The 21,764-nt window shown below is 43.9% G+C and overlaps 1 protein-coding gene across 3 annotated transcripts; it reads right to left on the bottom strand.

The window, feature by feature from the left end:
* Positions 1–1,834: 1,834 nt before the first annotated feature.
* IKZF5 (IKAROS family zinc finger 5) lies at positions 1,835–16,701 on the bottom strand. 3 transcript variants are annotated; one of them, XM_080620621.1, is made up of 6 exons: positions 16,625–16,701; positions 14,798–14,863; positions 13,754–13,848; positions 12,135–12,298; positions 11,672–11,854; positions 1,835–6,899 (listed from the first exon to the last, which is right to left on the bottom strand). In XM_080620621.1, exons 4-6 carry the CDS (start codon positions 12,265–12,267, stop codon positions 5,956–5,958), a joined length of 1,260 nt encoding a protein of 419 aa, XP_080476747.1. In that variant the 5' UTR covers positions 12,268–12,298; positions 13,754–13,848; positions 14,798–14,863; positions 16,625–16,701; the 3' UTR covers positions 1,835–5,955. The 3 variants fall into 3 exon arrangements, with proteins under 3 accessions (XP_080476747.1, XP_080476749.1, XP_080476748.1); XM_080620623.1 differs by having other exon boundaries at positions 16,628–16,638; XM_080620622.1 differs by lacking the exon at positions 16,625–16,701 and adding an exon at positions 16,195–16,260.
* Positions 16,702–21,764: the final 5,063 nt, after the last annotated feature.

Genomic DNA, 21,764 nt, shown 5'->3' with positions numbered 1-21,764 from the left:
ACAAGGCATGTGGTTAGATATAACTGAACAATGATGACTTTAACTGAATCAGCAAGTCCATGCCATGTGTTTTTGCTTAGATCTAGTCAATATTAAATGAAAAAGAGAGGAGAGGAGAAGTATACAGCAACATCTTGATCCTCTTCACTGAGGGTATCTCACCCTCTGACCTGAGCCCTTCATTTTTGTGTTCACATTGAACATTTTGGGACCCCACTTGGAGCACTGTGTGCACGTCTGGTGTGCTCTACATAAGGTGGCCATGAACCTGTTGGAGCAAGTCCAGAGTGATTCGGAGAAAACTCCAGGAACAAAATCGCCAACAACGGAGTTTCAAGTTGACAAGTAGGTGGGGGATAGCTTCTCCTAACATGTGTCCCGGGATTGCTACACTGGCCATTCTTACATAGTCACTGGGCACACATGAATTACATCATTTTCCAGAAAGTTTCTCACATGCATACAAAATGTGATGGTGGTCTTTAAGGGTCGTTTACTTCTCCAAACAATCTTTATAACTTTTGGCAGTCTTTGAAGCACCAAATTAATTAACATTACAGACATAGCAATCATCCTGTCCTACTTATCAGTTAGTTTAACTGCTCCCATCCTGGACATCTGCTAGTCCCAGATACTCCCCATCCCCAGGTCCTGTTTTCCTTTTCTGCTTTTCTTACACTTTTTGTACGAAGGTCTAAGGACCTAAAACAAACTGATTACATTGTGCTTTTGTGCCTCCTTGTCTCAAGAGGAGGCCTTAGAGATGCTGCGAGGGCTGGAGCAGCTCTGCTCTAGAGCCAGGTTGAGAGAGCTGGGCTGGTTCAGCCTGGAGATGAGAAGGCTCCTTAAGGGGAAACCTTAGAGCAGCTCCAGTGCCTAAAGGGGCTCCAGGAAACCGGGAGAGGGGCTTGGGACAAGGGCCTGTAGGGACAGGCCAAGGGGAATGGCTTGAACCTGCCAGAGGGGAGACTGAGATGAGCTCTTGGGCAGAAGCTGTTCCCTGTGAGGGTGCTGAGGCGCTGGCACAGGATGCTCAGAAAAGTGTTAAGTGTTTCATCCCTGGCGGTGTTCAAGGCCAGGTTAGACAGAGCCTTGGGTGATATGGTCTAGTATGGAGCATCCCTGACCATGGCAGGGGGTTGGAACTGGATGAGCTTTAAGCTCCTTTCCAACCAAAACCATTCTGTGATTCTATGGGCATAATTAAGTGAGCTCATGAGCAGTTCCAAAGCTGAGGTTCCCCAAGGGTCCCTCTGTTGTCCTTCTTATTGTGGCGTCTGCTTTCTGACTGCACCTCATGTCATGAGTCAGCTCATCCTTGAGTCATCCTTTCATATTCCTATGGAGGCTTATCACAGCTTCAAACAAAGGGGTCAGAACAACCCTATCTACACACTATTGAGAGCCAACATCCTTGTTATTTGCTTCATTTATGCTCAAGGCCTCCCGTGGTCAAATGCAAATGGTGCCTAAGACAAGCTCAGTCTCCTGTCTGTGACTTGCACTATGGAATGTAAGAGGTGTTTGCGAAAAGCTCAATGTTCAGGTTCTCACAAGCACTAAAAGAGCAGCCTGGTTTCAGCACCAAAATGAAGCACCTTAAGCAAAGGACAGCACATTTATGCTTCAGCCTGTTCACCTTTTGGGTCAGCTTACCCTCCTTACCACAGCTACTCATAAGCAGCTCACCAGTCCCACCTGCTGAAGCAGACACAAGAATTACCGTAAGACTTAATTAGAAAGTGTTATTTTATTCATATCTTAGAAAAGCAAAGCTTCACAACATGAACTACACCAGATATAGTTAAGTCATTTCCAAATTAACCTTGTCCTCTGAAAACATTCACTACACGAGAAAATTGATTTTACAGTTCTAGCAGGTTCCATTTTTTGCGATACAAAATATGCTCTTTACACTGCAATGGGTTATGAACAGAGCTGGGACTCAGAAGCACATACACAAAGATTGCTTGATGAAAAAGGCTTCAGCAGGGGATAGATTTCCTGCAGAACAACATCCATTTGCTGTAGGTTTTCAAAGAAGTTTCAAATGAACAGAAAACTTGCCAGTGAAGACTCCTACATTACATTCCTTTCGTCAGAAAGAAACAAAGAGCAACATGCCCCCCAAACATTCTGCACTAAACCAAATGGCAACAGCTCATTTGGCTGGGAAACACCATGGGAAGGAGTCTTCCAGCGCTGAGTTTTACGTTAAAATGCCAAACGTTTTATGTCCAAATCCTCTTCCACTGAACATGTATCTGTGAAAAAACAACTCCTGTCCCTACTAGCAGCGTCACAGTTGGTTTGTGTTAACCAAGATAATCTACTGAGATGCTTCAGTCTAGTATGTGTGTGTTCATTGGAATACTGGGTCTCACTAAGTCTACATTAGGAGTATGATAAATAGTGCACGTTAAAAAGGTCAACAAATCTCTAAAATGATCTATCACAATAAATACAAACCCCCCCCAAAGTTCATGTTTTGCAGGTACAGGACTTAACAGAATCAAGCTGTGGAAAAAACTCAGGTCATTCCCAAACTTCCCTGTTAATACAAGCTAAAATGCCAATTGCCACCTTATAATGTAAGGATTTGGGGGGTTAAACCAAAATGATTTTAGTGCAGTGAAGAACTCCGTATGAAAAGTCCCTCAACCACAGACTTGATCCCACAGTTCCTGACACGTATCCCTCACTGACTCCACGTAAGGCCTTCTTGTGCACAGGAATCATTGGGATCACAGTCTAAAACAATTCTCCAGTACTAATTCTGGTCTTTAAAGGAAATAGTATGTACAAAATGATGAGAAACTGACGTGACAATGCACCTTCCAAAGCTACTCGGTGGGCAGAAGGCAGCAGATGCGGTCAGGATCCTGTTTGGCACAACGGAACAGGCAGCACGAGGCTGAAAAATGAAGAGCCCACATGCAGAGGGTGGCCCTCCCTCTGTGAAGGCCACGGCAGGCTCCACAGCACATGGATCTGGTTGTCGAATAAAGGGATGGACACCGAAACCTGCCTCTGCCCAACAGGAGCTCATGCAAGGAAAGAAGGAAAAAATACTTTATTACTGTTCAACAGTTCAGAGATGTTCACGCTCCTCGAATCCTGTGTTCAGTTCTGGGCCCCTCACTACAAGAGAGACATTGAAGTGCTGGAGCGGGGCCAGAGAAGAGCAATGGAGCTGGTTCAGGGCCTGGAGCACAGTGTGATGGGGAACGGCTGAGGGACCTGGGGGGTTCAGTCTGGAGAAGAGAAGGCTCAGGGGGACCTTGCTGCTCCCTACAACTGCCTGAGAGGAGGATGGAGCCAGGAGGGGGCTGGGCTCTGCTCCCACATAACAAGAGACAGGACAAGAGGAAACAGCCTCAAGCTGCACCAGGAAAGGTTTAGACGGAGCTGAGGAACAATTCCTGCCCCAAAGGGTGCTCAGGCATTGGAACAGGCTGCCCAGGGCAGGGCTGGAGTCACCGTCCTTGGAAGTGTCCATACACTGTGTACACAAGGCCCTCAGTGACACAGTTTAATGGTGGCCTTGGCAGTGCTGAGGGAACAGCTGGACTTGACTTAAAAAGATCTTTTTCAACCCAGCTGATTCCATGATTGCTGATGTTCTTTCCTTAGGTACTTGAAAGCAGAAACAACAGTATTAAGTCCATGCTATTAAAATCCTTCTAAACAACAATTTGCAAGGTTTGGAGTTGGATTTTTTCCCCATACTGAGTTCTATTATTAAGAACTCACCAAAAGATCCCCTCCTAAACAAGGGCCCTTCACTGAGATCATGCCAGGCTCCTCCTGCTACCAGCTACCTCTGTTACCATTCTCCTACCTGCAATTCCACTCAGGAGCATCCTTGTTCAGAAGCTGTTTCTTTAAATCACCAGTCATTAGCCAACACAATAAGAAGAATCTACCATCTTTACACTGCCAACATCATTCCCAGTGGATCACAAATAGCTCAAACAGAATAGAAGGATGGAATCCCAAACATCTGTGCACATAAGAGCTGATCTCCCTACTGATACCAGGAGTGAGAAATGCTGGAGCACAAAACCAAGGACAACTGGGCTGTTGACATAGGCACCATTCAGTACTGGAAGGAGCTCCCCAGACCATCATGGAAATGGAATGGAAATACCGTTTCAGAAGTTTCCTTGGAGTTCTAGAGCTTAGGAAGAGAAGTTGGCATCCAAAAAGCAAGGAAAACTATCTCTATAAATTACTAACTGTAATGGCTTTCAGCTATAAGGTCTGGTGTTCTGGTATTTTAGCCAAATTTAGGTTTTAGAAGGCACAGTAAGGGCTTTTAGTAATTTTACTGGGATGTTCTACGTAGGTTTACATTAAAGTGTCTGTCCATTGGCCTGGGTGTTTCTAAAGTAAGATGTGCAGTACAAAAACCCCAACAAAATGAACATGTGCCATGGACTTCATGTCCATCTTCAGTCACCATTTGCTACCTACAATTATTAATCCCAATTTGCTACCTACAATTATCAATCCCAAGGATGCTGGGGATGGACTATTCATCAGGGACTGTAGTGACAGGACAAGGGGTAACGGGTTCAAACTTAAACAGGGGAAGTTTAGATTGGATCTAAGGAAGAAATTCTTTACTGTGAGGGTGGTGAGGCACTGGAATGGGTTGCCCAGGGAGGTTGTGAATGCTCCATCCTTGGCGGTGTTCAAGGCCAGGTTGGATGAGGCCTTGGGTGACATGGTTTAGTGGGAAGTGTCCCTGCCCATGGAAAGGAGGGTTGGAACTGGATGATGTTAAGGTCTTTCCCAACCCTAACTATTCTATGATTCTATGACTTCAGCCATAGGATGTTGTATTCCTCTGCCTACTACAGAACAGCTCAAAAAACCCAGAAACCTTTCTCCTTATTCCCAGTACACAGAAAGGACAACAAATTCAGGAGACGGACAAGACAAACTGACTTCCAAGCAAGCTGAAGTTTGCAATGAACTACATTATACAGCTTTCAAACCTACCAGTTGTAGCTTGGCCCGAGATAACACTAAACACGATTCTCTTCCCCATTTGTAAACCACTTGTTTCTTTCTGTTAGAACTTCCATCAGCCAGACAGAAGTTTAACTGTGCAAATCTTAAATATCTGTACACATTAAGTTTAAGGCAGTTAAAAATCTCTGAATATATATTAGATCTACAAGCTCTTTAATATGACTGTGGAAAAACTACCTCCTTTTCAAAGGAACCACATGTAAAAGTTTGCTTAGTATAAATAAGGTCTCTCATTTAATTTTTCTTTAGTATAACTCATGAATGACAAGCTTTTAGCTTTTTTCCTATCAGAACTTCATTCCCAATAACCTCTTACCTTCTACTTTTGGGATGAGTTTTAAAACTAATAGTTAAATTAGTGTTTGTGCTCTAGAATGAAGAGTTTAGACCATACTAAGGAAAAACTTGCTATTAACCTTCACTAGATAAAAGCAAGTTTGACATCAAATTGAACTTGTATGTGAAAGTTGCTTCTGTTTGGTCTTCCAGTTTGGAATACCTAAGTTTTTAAGGATAAATATGTCTCCAAAGAAACCAGATATGTCATTGCAATAACCTTGCGTCTCTTATAGTTAATACATTTTGTCTTGCCCAGTAAATAGCCTGATGTTTCAGAAGACAAGCTCTGCTTCAACATCTGTAAAATGTTTATTGGGATGAAGTACAAGCAACTTAAATATAGCAGCCAAAGCATGGAAACACATTCCAATTCCTATTCCAGCTGAATACAAAACAACCACCCCATCCTATACAAAATTTCCCTGGCAAGTTTTGTGACAACATAGAAAGAAATTTGCCTCCTTTGTCAAATTGCTTCATGTGAAGATTCCTTATGCAATACACAAGCTTTTCCTTCAGCAAGTATGAAAAATAGACTGTAATATGTTAAAAAACTAAAGGAAAGCACGTTCTCAGTCAATGCTGATTATGTTGGCCTCTTGCAAAATGGCAAGCAAAGTCATACTTATTCTTACACTTACAGCCACATATGTTGCACTGAAAAGGATTTTCAAATCCATGACATCCCATGTGAATAGTATAAAGGATATTGTCCGCAAAGTACATGTCACAGTGTTGGCAATGATGCAGGAGCTGGGGGTCCTGAACTGGAAGGGTTGGTGCTGGAGTACTTGGTTGACTATTACTTATGCTGGGAGTACTGGTGTGGGCACTGCGATCACTGCTAGGACCTGCCACGGGGCTGTAGTTCCTTTGATTATGTGTAGGCCGAGGATCTGGGCTGGCTGGAGATGAGCTTTGAGGAATATTTGCTGACACAGCTGAAACTACTGTAGGTGCAGTAGGCTGCTGTATCATGAAAGGCTTCTCATCTTGACAGGAAACTTCATCAGGAGAGCCTGGGTTTTGGTTTTCGGGTGGCAAACTGGATAACTGTCCTGCTAAAGTAGAGAGCTGGTTTAAAGGATTATCTACCATAAGGTCCTGTGGATCTCTTGGCAACCCACTGCTCTGGGTTGGTTTTGTCATGCTCTCATATGCTTCAGTCTGGATATTTGGGATTTCATGAGTGAAATCATTAAGGTAGTCCGGTTTCTGCACCACCATGGAAGGTGGACTCAAATTAATTAATGCTCTTCTGCTGTAGCCCAAATTGCTGGTTTTCTTCTGCAAAACCCCCCACATCTTCTTGCTGCTTAGGGAAGACCTTGTACCCTTGATAGGCACCATTTTATGCTTGCGCCTGCGGTGGTGGGATAAGTTGCTCCTGTCGCTGCAGCGGAAGGAACACAACTCACATTTGTATGGTTTCTCACCCGTGTGTGAGCGCATGTGAGCTTCCAGGTGACGTTCATAAGCTGATGCAAAGGGACACAAGTGGCATCTGTGTGGCTTCTCACCTGGAAAATTCAGAGAGATCATACTACAGCACCTCAGAGTGCTTGAAAAGACTTTAGTTGCGTATTTGGTGGAAAAGCAAAGTAAATGTAGACATCTCTGCCTCACCCAAGTGATAATAAGCCCAGGAATAAACTGTGAACACAATGAGCATAACATAACCTGACCAGGAACTGCAGCATGATGCCAAGGGTTGAATGCAATGGTGTTTGGATCCAGTTAAGAGCATCATGTAAACTGTACCTCACCTATAAAGCACATAAGCAGTTGGCTACAGGAACGTCTGTACCACCACCATGTAACCATTCTTACTGATAACTGGGTTTAAACACTGAGGGAAGGTATCCTTCCAACATCTTCCAGACACTCCTACTTTTAAACATCCTGGAACTGTTCTCTAAATAACACATGCATTCAAGAACTGAATGTTGAAAAAGGATCCTTTGGTTAAAGAGGTATTAAAGAAAACAAAAGCTAATCCCTGGGGAGCTGTGTGCTCTCAGGCATGACAATCAGGTATCCTCCTTCCAGAGAGATACAACTTTGCTCTTCTATTAAATGATACTTAAGAGATTCACATTAACACTTCTGAAAGTACTTAAAAAACTTTCAAGCGTAAATACAAACCAACACATTGGTAACATCCTACTTTGGAACTTAATTTTCCTTTCACAAACTGATCCTCCAGGAGTTTTTAGATCCAGATCTGCAATGTTAGAAAAGCCTAAAGGATTAGGCTCATGTTCAAGTGCTGAAATGAAACATCATCTTATCTTCCTATCTAGGATACCAGGTCAATTTCCAAATCCCTGTTGTGCAACTGATTCTCTTGCCACACAGCACATCAGGCTCCAAAAAACTGGGAGTCGGCCCCTTCTCTTCAGCATTCACAGGGGTTTTTAGAGGCATTTTCTCCTATTTTACACACACATTTAGTTTGTGGCTTTTAGAATGATCTAGAACAACTGTATAAACCAGAGGTCTGAATGCAGAGAGGGCCACTAATACACTGCAAGCACTCTACAGGCACTCAAAGATGTAATGTGACTGACAAGAGAAAGCCCTTTCCATGTTCACGATCCCACAGTCTGGAATCACAAGGTGGGATAGATACTAAACAAGATTTTTTTTCTCCCCTATGTCACTGTCTCTTCAAGAGGGGAAAAAAAAAAAAGCCATTTTTGTGCTACCTCTAAGTACTTTATTCACACCAACTGAAACCCGTTTCTTCATAAGCATATATATATGTATTTTTATATATACGTATATACACACATAATGATGTGGAAATTTGGTACAAAGACAGATGGGAAGAAGACTGACAAGCTTCCTGCATTCACAAAGAACTTGTCATTTTCAATGGTCTTCCATTCCAAACTGGTTACACAGAGATGAAGATTTGCATCACATGTCGCACACCCTTAACACAACACAGCTGCTGAACTACTAATTACACTGCCACCAGACTCAGCATGGAGTAATTCTGCGGTAAGTAGCACTTAATGATGGTTGCGTGATGGTGTCTGGGTCCTAATTACTCTGGCAGATCCCTTGCTGCACTTGCATGTTACCCAGAACACAGCATCTGTTTACTTACACTGCTCTGAGGCTACAGAGTAAGCTCTCACTTCCCTATTTTAATGCTGATTCAGTCACTCAGCCTTCACAGTCCATGCAATCCATTTCTGGGCCCTTTGCCATGCTTCTGAGCAAAGCAACACTCAGGTCTTGGATCTCCTTGCTCTTGCATGGAAAAAATAAACCAAGGAAAGCAAACCAAATACTGGAGTCCTTCTGTACAAAGAAACAAAGCAGGGCTCTATGAAGGTAATGGCAAAATGGTGCGGCCATCAGGACATCAGGCAATGCTGTATTAAAACTAGGGATGTGAAATACATTGTAAAAAGGTGAAGGGGAAACTATACAGAGGAAGAAAAATATTCTTGTCTATGGTATAAAACCGGACAGAGTGGTATAGGGAAATGGACTTACCATTGTACAGTTACTGGCATTACATTAGCATCAAATGTGTCTGAGCCAGTAATGTGTCATCCCACAGGCAAAGCTCCATTTCTGAGGTGTAATACTAACACAATCATATACTACAACCATGAGAAACAACTCAAAATATTAGCCAAAGGACAAATACCAAGTATTAAGTTTTGCCCTAAATAATGAATTTGTGTGGCTCATGGAGTATTTCCTTCCAAATAATGACCACTGAGTCAGATTTAGGAGGCCATTTCTCAGCATCCCAATTCTTAGTTGGAATCTTCCTTGCTTTTGCATATATTACGCTGCAACTACGCTGAAAAAATCATGATCCCCAGCAGGTATTGTCCTGCTGCCTCTAGCCACACAGTGACACCCATTCCCTTAAGTAGCAGAAGGGTAAGAAAGCATTCTGAAAGCACAAAATCATAGAATCACAGAGTGGTTTGGGTTGGCAGGAACCTTAAAGCTCACCCAGTTCTAACCCTGTCATGGGCAGGGACACCTTCCACTAGAGCAGCTTGCTCCAAGCCCCTGTGTCCAACCTGGCCTTGAACACTGCCAGGGATGGGGCAGCCACAGCTTCTCTGGGCACCCTGTGCCAGCGCCTCAGCACCCTCACAGGGAAGAGCTTCTGCCTAAGAGCTCATCTCAGTCTCCCCTCGGGCAGGTTCAAGCCATTCCCCTTGGCCTGTCCCTACAGGCCCTTGTCCCAAGCCCCTCTCCAGGTTTCCTGCAGCCCCTTTAGGCACTGGAGCTGCTCTAAGGTCTCCCCTTCAGGAGCCTTCTCTTCTCCAGGCTGAACCAGCCCAGCTCTCTCAGCCTGGCTCCAGAGCAGAGCTGCTCCAGCCCTCGCAGCAGCTCCATGGCCTCCTCTGGCCTCACTCCAACAGCTCCATGTCCCTCTTGTGCTGTTGCCCCAGCACTGGACACAGGACTGCAGGGAGTGTCCCACAAGAACAGAGTAGAGGAGGAGAATCCCCTCCCTCAACAAAAGAATTGTTAGCCTAATATCTGAAAGCATAAAAAAGGGCATACACTTTCCTATAGTAAGAGAAGGAATGCTGACACCATACCAATGCCCACATTTTGATACCTAAAGAAGGAAGATTTTATTTTTTTGCTAATATGGCTAAAATTGATATTAAGTGACACCATATTATTTCAGTCATTCTGTTTGAGGAACCCCAGGCACACCAAAGCCATCAAAAACATCTCAAGAATCAGCAAACACACAATACCAACATCTTCTAGCAGCCATTTATGTCTCCATCAGAGCTCTAGAAGTCCATCTGCTCATGTTGATAACTGACCTGTACTAACTGTGGGCTTGGGGATGCAAGTTTATAGATGGGAATAGCTATATGTCACCAAAAAGCCATGAAACTTTAAGGTTGATGTTACCCCTGCACTTTTAAGCTATTTAAAAACAAACTGCTAAGTCTGCAGTACAGTTTCTCTCACTACATGACCCTTCTTTCACAAGCTCAGAAATAGCACTGTATAGAGTAAAGCTGTTAGATTTCTCCTTATCCACATACCATAAGAGGCAAATGATAAGTGAAGATGTAGCTGTTTTATGAAAAACTAGACACAAAAAATGCTCCAGAACTCAGTGCTCCTCTGCAGGTCTGCAGCAAGCCATGGCATCAACATTGTGTCAAAATGCAGGTGCAGAAGCCATGGTATTCTATCCACTATTGGATAATACACAAAACTTCCACTGGGAATCTGAAAATAGCAACAGCTACACACAGAGGTAGCTCACAGTAGCACAAGAGGAGAATTTAGATGATGTTCAGAGCCTGAACCTCAGAACTTGGATTTCTAGTTGGTTGCCATTTTCCATTCCATTATGCCTTGTTGGCTTCCTTAAGCCAACACTGCACAGCCAGCGCAAGGAGCACCGACTTGCCAAAATACATCCTTTAAGTGACTGTGTAGACACAGTGGTTCACAGCAAAGTGAGAATCTGACTAACAATAACCATACCTAAAGAGAGCTACTATTACACCCAAGTGACAACAAAACATTTCCCTCAAAGAGAATCCCCAAATGCCACCTACCCAAGACCACTGAAGTGATACACATAGAAGTTTTGGAACCAGACTGGAAACCTGTAAAAACTTCCATTCTTTGCAGAATATTTCTTTTATTTTAATTATTACTTTAGTGACAAGCCATAAAGCCTTCTGAATTGGTAACTGTATTCCGTAATAACTGGGCAGGCACCAAAGTCAGACTTCACAAGGAGCTTTTGTGTGTTTCCTCGCACTTGCCAGGAGGTCAGAGCTGACTTCACAAACAGTTTAGGATATTCTAATCTAACTCAGAGTTTTGCATTTCAGCTTTATAAAACCAACAGTGGGAAATGCCACAGGATATGCCCCAGAAAAGCCACAGGAAATACTTTCGTTCATTACTATTATTAGTAATGAGCACTTTTTGATGCCATGTCCTCACATTCAAATAAAAGAAAACTATTCTTACTACTGTGCTTTGTACTTCCACATCTAGAATGTGGCATGAAACAGGAATATCTTCGTATCTCCAAGGAAAAAAATACATTACCTTTAGGGCCTTCCAATTTACACTGATGCTTTCACACTAAACTTTATTCCCATATATCAAATTCAGTAGTCTGCCATAATAAATGTAATTGTCGAGTAACTCTAGAACGAACATCTTCAAGCAGTGTGATAACTCCCCACGTGCATGTCATACCACTGAGTTCAAACCACAGTGTTTAATGTAAAGGAAAGCACAGCAGAGTATTTCATACCTGTATGAATTCGGATGTGCTCTATGAGCCGTGCTGTGCCTTTGCTGGCGTAGTTGCAGTATCGACACTTTAATTTCCCATCAAACGTCCGTTCAAAGCCATCCACCAACATTCCTGAGTTTTCATCCAGTGAAACTTCAACTGAAGGATGATCCAGACCATTCTGATCACCTTCTGTTGCAGCTGTGAATAATACAACACAGATTTCAATCAAGAATCCGTGGGATACTACTGAGAACATGCTGAATATCTTTTGCTTCTCTATGCCCTTGGTCTTTCTATTTAAAGCACTAAAAAAACATCCCCTTATCATAACAAAGGTACAGACACATCTTTTCTGATGAGAAAATAACTATCAGAAATACTTCTATACAGTTATAGGACTCTGCTTAATTATCTGGAACATCAACAGTGCAGTCATTGTCTAAGAGACTAAAATTTGATGGCACTGCAATTTGCTTACCTCCCTGGAGAGTCTCTGCTTCCTTGTCTCCACAAACTGATCCAGAAATCATATTTACATGGTGAGTCTGCTGTGTAAGATATTCCTGAAAATCCTTTACGAAGTCCAAAGGTTCTGGCTTCTTCTCACCCATATTCAGTCTTTACGTTTACAACCTCTTGTGCCTAGAAGGAAAAATATTGTCATAGATTCACAGAATTGTTTGGGTTGGAAAAGACCTTTCAAGATCATCAGTGCAACTGTTAATCCAGCACAGCCAAGTCCACCACTAAGCCATGTCCCTAAGTTCCACATTTACAGGTCTTTTAAATACCTTCAGGGATAGCAACTCCACCACTGCCCTGGGCAGCCTATTCAGTGCTTGACAACCCTTTCAGGGAAAAAATGTTTCCCAAAATCCAATCTAAACCTCCCCTGGTACAACACAATGATGTTTCTTCTTGTCCTGTAGTTACCTGGGAGGAAACCAGCCACCTCCTGGCTCCATCCTCCTATTCGGTAGTTGAGAGTGATAAGGACCCCCCTGAACCTTCTCTTCTCCAGACTAAACACCCCCAGTATCCTCAGCTGTTCCTCATCACACTTGTGCTCCAGATCCTTCACCAGCTCGTTGCCTTTCTCTGGACCTGCTCCAGGACCTCTTTTAGCGAGTGGCCCAGAACTGAGCACGGGATTCAAGGTGCGGCCTCACCAGTGCTGAGTAGAGGGGGATGACCACTGACTGCCCTGGCCCTGCTGGCCACACCAGCACTGGCTCAGGCCAGGATGCTCTTGGCTTTCTTGGCTGCCAGGGCACACAGCCATTTTTTTTACTCAGGAAAGAGCACACCTGTCCAAGCCCTGAGTAGCAATTTCTCCAAAGAGAATGCTGTGGGCATTAAAGGCTTTACTGAGGTCCAGGTCAACAACATCCACAGCCTTTCATCTATTAAGTGCTTCATCTTGTCATAGAAGATGACGTTAGTCAAGCAGGATCTGTGTTTCATAAAGCCATGCTGACTGGGCCTGATCTACTCCATCACCCTCCTTGCCACCAAAGTCAGGCTGATAGACCTTTAGTTCTCTGGATCCTCCTTCCAGCCTTTCCTGTAGATGGGTGCCACACTTGCTAACCTCCAGTCAAACTGAGACCTCCCCAGTGCACCAGGACTGCTGATAAACGGTGGGAAATGGCTTGCTGAGCACTTCAGCCAGCTCCCTCAGGAGCCTTGGGTGGATCCCATCTGGCCACATAGACTGGTGTGTGCCTAAGTGGTGTAGCATATTGCTGACCAGTTCCACTTGGATTACATGGACTCCATTCTGCTCCATGTCCCCGTCTTACAGCTCAGTTTCAAAATGCAAATGTCACTGAATTTGAAAGCATTCATAAAAACAAGTTTAGGTTTGGATTTCTTTTTAAGCAAAGGACTGCTTTTATCATACAGCATTACTCAATGCACAAAGTGACAACCATACAAATATTGGTTTTAGAATTTTTAACTCATTAAAAACTTAGCACCAAATACATATTACTGGGGAAACTGGGTTTTAGCAACATTATCATAAGCACAATATAAAAATGAATAAAATGAAGTAATAATCAAAATCAACTAACATTTTTTTTTAATTGATCATACCTGAATTTTAGTTCCCTGCTAAGTAGCAAACATGTTCCCAGAGGTACTCTCAACAGGTTAGACAGAAAGTACAGGGCACAGCTTCTCCACTTTCCCTGGAAGGAAAACAAGGAAATGCAAGTGCATTATTCTCCCCAACACCTAAGAGTTGTAAGAAAGAAACTTGAAAAGATAGCTGTTTTGAAAGCCAGGCTCTAACACTGTACTGCTGTTAGTTTTAGAGAAACAATTATACTTCCAGCAGAAACTTCTCAAAGACTGCATCCGCTCCTACACACATCCCCATTGAAAGACACTTCTATCTCACCGATTATTTGAAGAGTTTCCCTAGTGAAGACATGGCCCCAGAAAATCCCAGAGGTAAGTCAGTTATAGCAACTGTGATGCTGGGAAACCAACTGGATGTCACTGATCAGCAAGGACGGAAAGCACAGAAAGCAGTGTTTCATACTGTCCTGGGTTCAGCTATGGCAGTTATTTTTCTCCTTCCTAGTAGCTCGTGCAGTGCTGGCTGGGCTTAAACCACTACACAGAGTTCTCCCATAATTCCAGTTTCCTACCCTGCATAAGAGCCTTAATCCAGTTCATTATTTCACATTGAAATAATAACAATATTCACTAGAAGTCACTGGTCATGCTCTTTTTTGGAGCATGACAAACCTCTAGAGTCTCCATTTGCAATGTATTTATGAGGACAGAATTTAGGATTCAATTGGGAAGAGGGTGGTGAGTCAGCCACATTATTATTCCTGCAGATTATAATCACAAGTAATTTAGAATGCTACAGTTTCACTAAGAATATCTTTTTGCTTTCCAATAGCTACTAAACAAAGCATCAGTGACCTACAAAAACTCAAGTACTGAGTTCAAGACCGCATTTAACCACATTCTCCTGTACTTTCAAAGTTATTTACGAGCATTAGTTCTTTTCTGGCACACAGATGAGTATGGTCTTCACATCGTACCTGAGTGTGCTCAACTACTATGGCTATTCTCACCATTAAGCTAGTCCTGAACACAACTTCACATATCAATTTTGCCTACCCTCCTTCAGGTGTCACCAGGCTTGTGTAGGCTGAAGTTAATTTATGTTCCATTTGTTGGTGTCTCCTGCAATAAAACAAAGATATCAGGATATGAATTAAAGGTATGGAAGAGAAAAAAAACAAGGCAAGTCCTGATCAGGCCAACTCTCACCAGATTAGAATAGTAAGAAATAACCGTTTAAAATCAAATCATCATTTTAAATGTGGAATGTTTCACATGAAACAATGTTAAAGGTCCATATTTTCACAAAAGACTTTATATATCCCTTTGTACTGGGGGCAAAAAACTTACTTGATCAATTAATTGTATCCTTACATTGAATTTTAGAAGAAAATTATAAAAAAAATGAAAATCTGATTGAGGAAAAGACATTATTTTGGTTATCAACTGCATCAAATTTCCTTTCTTTACCTCATCAATTTAATTTGAAAACATTCATCCTTTTTTCTTATATCAAGGTAAGTAAATTGCCACCGTTCAGCACCACCTCAAACCTCTACATTTCCATGCACAAAAGAACCGTTTGTGATTTCAGGTGGTATTTCTTACGGATATCCAACTACCAGTTCTCCTTTTCAGGAAGGAATGATACAGATCAGACAGTTGCTCTGCCGCTACTGCAACCTAACAAATGCAATTCTCACTATCAGCAACCTGAGCACACCAGCTCGTGTTTCACGCATTCCAACGGGGCTGATCATACCACATGTTCCTCAGGTTCTCCTAACACAGAACATCATCTTCACTGCACCTTCTCCAGCTTTACACACCGACGGGTGGAACACGGGTTACTCACCCTCTACTCAGGTACTAGTCTAACACTAGTTACAGTGCTGATCTGTGCTAAGGTTATTGTCTCAGAAGCACCAGAAGGATGAAACGTGGTGTATTTTGCCTGAAGAATTCTGCTAAAGAAAATAACTCAGACGCATAAAACCAGTGGTTTAACACACACAGCAAAAACTCATACTGCAGTAATTACAAGAGACTAAAATAATATGACTATGAACACATGCATCCTGGTTTCTTTTATGGAATTGGGGAGGGGGAGAGGAATTCTCTGCCTCAGCCTCATCTTTTCCAAAGCAAATGATTTAAAACTAAAGGAGGGAAGATCCCAGGTTCTCTCTAAGGCCTCCCTGCTCCTATACCGCTGTAATTATAAGAGAATCAAATGACTATGAGAACATGTATCCTGTTTTCTTGAAAAAAAATTAAGGGGGAATTCTCTGCCTCAGCCTCATCTTTTCCAGAGGAAACGATTTAGAGCCAAAATAACGAAGGAGGAAGGATCGCAGTCTCCCTTCAAGCCCTCTCTGCTCCTTCTGAAGGAGTTTTACGCGTGGGAAGGAGAATCACAGAACGGTTTAGGTTGGAAAGTACTTTAAGATCACCTATTTCCATCCCCATTGCAGCGCTGCCGGTTGCCCGGCCGAGCCTCGCGACCTGCCACAGCAGCCGCCTTAAACCGCCGGTCGCTCCGCCGCCCCCGATCCACACCTCGCGGTGCAACAGCAACTCCGCGAGTCCTCCACCCTTCTCCGACTCACAGTCGCCTCCCCGCTGGGGCAAGAAAAGACACGGCCACAGGAGTCCTCCACTTAAACCTGGGTGTCACCCGGCTCCCACACAAGGGAGCCGCTGAGGGGCTACACCGGCGGACACGGCCCCCGCTCCCGGTAGAGCAGCACAGCTCTGCCTGTCTGCTTGCCCGCCCGGTCCACACAGCGAGCTGAGAGCAGCCGCATCCCCTCCGCCCGGCCTCAAAGCTGGACGGCACTGAGGGAACCCCGAGCATGAGGAGAAGAGATGAACGCTACTCACCACCACAGCCCCGACCCGCCGCCGCCATGTTTGTTGTGCCTCCGGCAGCCGGGCCCGGCCCACCGCAACCTCGCGAGACTGCGCCGCGGGGGGCGTGGCCCGCCGGGCTGCGCGCGCACGTGGGGAGGGGGGGAAGGAGGCGGTGGTCGTGGCGTGGCGAGGGGCGGGTAGCGGTATCAATATGGCGGCGGCGGCGGCGGGAGGTTGGCTGAGGGGATGCGCGAAGGTGAAGCGGGTGTTTGAGGGGAGGGCTGTGCTGAGGTGGGGTGGTGGGACCGGGGAAGGGGAACTGCATTACGCTGCAAGCTGCTAAGGGTGAGAGTGGCTCCGAGAGCTGAGCAGCGGTGAGGGTGCGTTTGTAAAAAGCTTTCCTCCCTCTGTCTTGCGCTGGACAGGCGGTGTGAGGTAACTTTGCGTTAAGAAAAGGTCTTGTGAAATGGGGGTGGGGGGGGAACAGCCCGCGGCTGGTGTGTCTGTGAGGTGACAGCAGAGGTGCTTTGGTGTCCCCTTATCTAAACGGGGTTGTGGTAGTGCGGGGTAATCTAAGGCAAAGGGAACAAGCAGAAACGCTGGGTCTGTGCTGTTACTGTGCAGAGGGAGGGAACGTGCTGCACAGCTGTGTTTCAGGCCATAAGGCAACGTGTCACGGTGTTATGACGACTTAAATACAGAAAACTGACCCGTAAATGAGGGTAAGCAAGCTTGCTGTGGAGCAATTTCACTGCTGAGGAATAAGGGCTATGAGGAAGCCAGATACATGAAGTGAAAGTCATCAAGGAAAGAAGGCCAGGTTGGATGGGGCTTGGAGCAAGCTGCTGTAGTGGAAGGTGTCCCTGCCTGTGGCAGGGGGTTGGAACTGGATGAGCTTTAAGGTCCCTTCCAACGCAAACCAGTCTGTCAATATTCTGTGAATCCTAAGAATAACAGTGTAAAGAATAATAAAATCTAAATTAAAATTTAAATCTAAATGTTGAAATAAAGCACCATGTCTGTGCTATGCTGTTATTCTGGCGTACACGTGGTTTGCTGCTCTATGTTGGGAGTGTTGCCAGTGTACGGTCCAGTGCTTAGGGCTATCCTACTGCTTGTAAGACCATTCAAGGTAACCTTGTTAGTATTATTCTTTTTGTCCTGTAGCACTGTCTCAGGTATCAAACAAGTGTTTATCAAACCGTGTGTGCACCAAGGGCTGCCCTTATGTCTCCCACTGTGGCAGGACACCACCTTTCTCTACCACTCTCAAGTGAGTTGGTCACAGTGGAAGAGCCTTCAAGTGAAAGCTGTGGGGTATTTCTACTGAGTTGCTTTGGTTTCTACTAAGGGGAAGGGAAGCGGATGAAGGAACAGTTCTAACTTTCAAAACCTTTGGCATCATTGCCAAGAGTAGAGCTGCTCTAATGCCTGCAACCTGTAACAAACCTGAGCTGCTTACTGCGTTTTAAAGCTTCTATTTGCTAGCCAGGCGTTTGGCAGATCACCTCTGCTGATACAGCCTCGTGCACTTGTGCTTGACGTTGCTGAAATGCTTTTAATCAAGTTTGTCCGGCTTCCTATTTTCATAAAACGTATGAGAAAAATGAGTGTAATTTTTGTGTCTGCAAGCTTTGTACTTCCGACTTTGCCTGGAGCAGCATCCTCTGCACTGATCTAGTGATAATCCCACATCTGAGTGTCAGGTGCCATCAAACAGAAGTAGAGGTAATCCCAGCATACTGCCAGTTGTTGCTTCAACAGTACTGGTTTATTGCCTGCTGAACACACCTCCTCACAGCTTTCCAAATAGGTTTGTATTCTCAAGAAGGCAGCCTGCATTTTTCCTGCAGCTCTTGATTAGTGCTGGTGAAATATTCTCAGTGAGGTGTCTTTGGTTATGCCATCATGAAGGGAAAATGCTCTTTGTGTTTGGAAATAAAGTGGAAGAAGCAGGAAGTATGTGAGATTTGTAGTCCTCTAAGAATATAGACTTAAACAGGTGGATGTTTGCACTCCTGGGTGTTGAGTGACACTATGTCACTACCCGAAAGGAGCAGTTTAGGACAACCCCTCTCCCCTTGGGACCAACAACCAAGTTCATGATACACTTGCACTGAAGTAAGGTGAAACAACACCAGCCAATCAGTTTTACGATGTGTTAATGCAAAATACAAGGCATGTGGTTAGATATAACTCACCAATGATTATTTTGACTGGATCAGAGAGTCCCATGCCATGTGTTTTTACTTTGATCTAGTCAATACTAAATGAAAGAGAAGGGAAGAGGGAGAATCATCACCACCCATGGATCCAGCAAAATCTCGTTGGTTCTCTTCACCCAGGGTGTTGTTGCTGGTGGGAGCTCTGACCTGAGCCCTGCACTTTTATGTTCACGTTCTTCTGGGTGCAAAGCAACATAGAGAGCTGTTACTATGATAATGATGGGCATAGTTTAGTGAGCACATGCCTGATTCCAAAGCTGGGTTTCCTTAGGGTCATCCAGGTGGTCGATGTCCCTCTGTTGTCCCTGTTACCCTGGTGTCTACTTTTTGGCTCCATCCTCTAAGTCAGTTCATATTTCTATGAAGGCTTATCAGCTTCGAACAAAAGGATCAGAACAATCCCAGCTGTTATTCTGTATTCAGAGTATTGAGAGCCAACATTCTTGTTATTTGCTTCATTTATGCTTAGGGCCTCCCATGGTCAAATGCATGGACATGGAGCTGTTGGAGTGAGTGAGGAGGCCACAGAGATGCTGCGAGGGCTGGAGCAGCTCTGCACTGGAGCCAGGCTGAGAGAGCTGGGCTGGGTCAGCCTGGAGAAGAGAAGGCTCCTGAAGGGGAGACCTTAGAGCAGCTCCAGTGCCTAAAGGGGCTGCAGGAAACCTGGAGAGGGGACTTGGACAAGGGCCTGTAGGGACAGGCCAAGGGGAATGGCTTTAACCTGGCAGAGGGGAGACTGAGATGAGCTCTTAGGCAGAAGCTGTTCCCTGTGAGGGTGCTGAGGCGCTGGCACAGGGTGCCCAGAGAAGCTGTGGCTGCCCCATCCCTGGCAGTGTTCAAGTCCAAGCTGGACAGGGCTTGAAGCAGCCTGTTCTAATGGAAGGTGTCCCTGCCCGTGGCAGCGGATTGGAACTGGATGAACTTTAAGGTCCCTTCCAACACAACCATTGTAGGATTCTAAATAATCCACTCCTGACTGGCAACTTCCAGAACACAGTTGCTTTGGATTTCATTTCTATCAAATCAACTGTTTGTTTTCTGTGAAGACCTAACATGACTCCAGTAGCACAATCTTAATGTGAATGTGTTGCAGCTCTTGCTGATCATCCAAACTTTGTATTCATGAATCAGCCCCACTAGTTAGTATATGTGACATGGGGTGTTGAATGTGAACAAACATTGAATGTTCACAGCAATATTTATTTTCTGTATCGCCACTTCTTGCTGATTTTTGCTGTCAGGCATGACTAGTTGGAGTTTCCTTACTGTAATAGACTTACACATCTTGTGTCTAAGACAGAAGGAGTCCGTAGATCTGCTTTGCATCAGTTCTTCAGCCAGGGAGATGACAAGCGTTGAAAGCCAACATGAAAGAGAGTGAATTATTAGAAGGATCAAAGGAATTTTTACTTCCTGACCCCAAATTTTCTGCTGTTTTTTGAGGAATGCTACTATTAATGTGCATTGCAATATTGTCTTGAGTTCAGAGAGCTGAATAGCAGTCTGGTTACAGCACAGTCTGTTGGTCTGCTCACTGTGGGGTTAAGAATGTGTGCTGGCAAAAATTTGTGTTGGCAGGCATATGTTCACATATACATTATTTTTATGGCACAGCTATGTCTCTACTGGGAGTTTCTGTCAGCAGTTGTCTTGGTAAGACATTAATATCTCCACACGTTAGACTGACATAGCAGAAGTGACAGAAGTCTGTGGCAAAGATCTGATCTGTAGATGCTAGCCACAGCATAAATTGGTTTTGGGGACCTGTGAGAGTAAAGCCATGTTTCTGTCTTGCCCACTTTGAGATCAAAAGCTCAGTTTATCGTTAAAGTTGACTGGCCTTCTGTAAAAAACATTTGTAAGTCTATTTCACATTCACTCTTAGCCTATTTATTAATGAAGATACTAAATCTATCAAAGCATACACTTAGTACTGTGAATATTGCATCAGACTTGGAAAATCATCTATAAAAATGAATACTATTAACAGTGTGCTTGTATATATACAGTATATTGACTAAAATTAATGTTTGTAAATGCTTTGTAGAATAGGATTATGTTAGCAAGCTTCCACAGAGAAAACTGTTTGAGGTTAGAAGGAGAGTAATTAAAGGATATTTTCTCTTAGGACACTGGGAGTGGGGAGGTTTGTATCATCTCAGAAACTTTCCAACTAGATATTGGATGTGAATTAGAGTTCCTAATCATTTGCTGAATCAAAACACTGAATAAAATGGTGTATTGCTGTCTGTACACAAATACAAATTCTGTTAACTTTTTGCATGTTCTGTGTTTATTGTCAACAGCTGAAAAGAAATATGCCAGTGTACTTGGCTCCTTGGAGCGCTTCTCCATGTGCCTTTCTATCCTCCAGATCTGAACCCATGCCAAATCTAGCCAATGATGGAGTTGTCTGTGCTCCACTTCAGACATTCACCGAAGAGGAGACAATGCTGAAAAATATGGGTACCTATTGTCTGTGCAGTTAAAATTTAGACATGTCTTAGCTAGAAGGGGAATTTTAGCTTTAAAAATCCATTGTTTAATTCTAGTTAAATATTGAGATTGATGGGGGGGTGTTCTTGATTTTAAAAATGATTTAGTTCACAAGAGAGAAATGTAGTGTTCTTTTTCCATGTTACCATAGCACAGTTCCACATACCACAGTGAGTTTACATAAATAAGTAAATATTAAGTGCTTAAAACTGTTGCTGTCACAGAAGTGAAGTTGCCAGGCTCTGACTTATGCTGTTTCTGAAGTGTTTAGTTCAGCTATAGGTAACTGCTCCAGTTGGTTTTCAGGCATTTCCAGTATATCCAGAATGGTGACAGATGTGATGTATCTATAGTGCAGCCAGTCCTGCACGAAGATGAGTGTTTCAGAAGGGATTCTCAGAGGAAAGGTGAAAGGATAAGAACCTGCACATCCGAGAGGGAGCTTGTAA

Source organism: Psittacula echo, assembly GCF_963264785.1.
Source record: "Psittacula echo genome assembly, chromosome: 6".
Classification (NCBI taxonomy): domain Eukaryota; kingdom Metazoa; phylum Chordata; class Aves; order Psittaciformes; family Psittacidae; genus Psittacula; species Psittacula echo.
The sequence above is the reverse complement of the archived record's forward strand: the minus strand, read 5'-3'. Positions and strand labels throughout refer to the sequence as shown.

What these genes read in the sequence shown, in the direction of transcription:
- IKZF5 (XM_080620621.1), bottom strand. Translation starts at nt 12,267, where the DNA reads ATGGGTGAGAAGAAGCCAGAACCTTTGGACTTCGTAAAGGATTTTCAG. An exon ending in AGCAGAGACTCTCCAGGGAG is followed by an intron (nt 11,855 to 12,134) that starts GTAAGCAAATTG and finishes TATTATTCACAG; the next exon opens with CTGCAACAGAAGGTGATCAG. An exon ending in GCACATCCGAATTCATACAG is followed by an intron (nt 6,900 to 11,671) that starts GTATGAAATACT and finishes TGAATTTTCCAG; the next exon opens with GTGAGAAGCCACACAGATGC.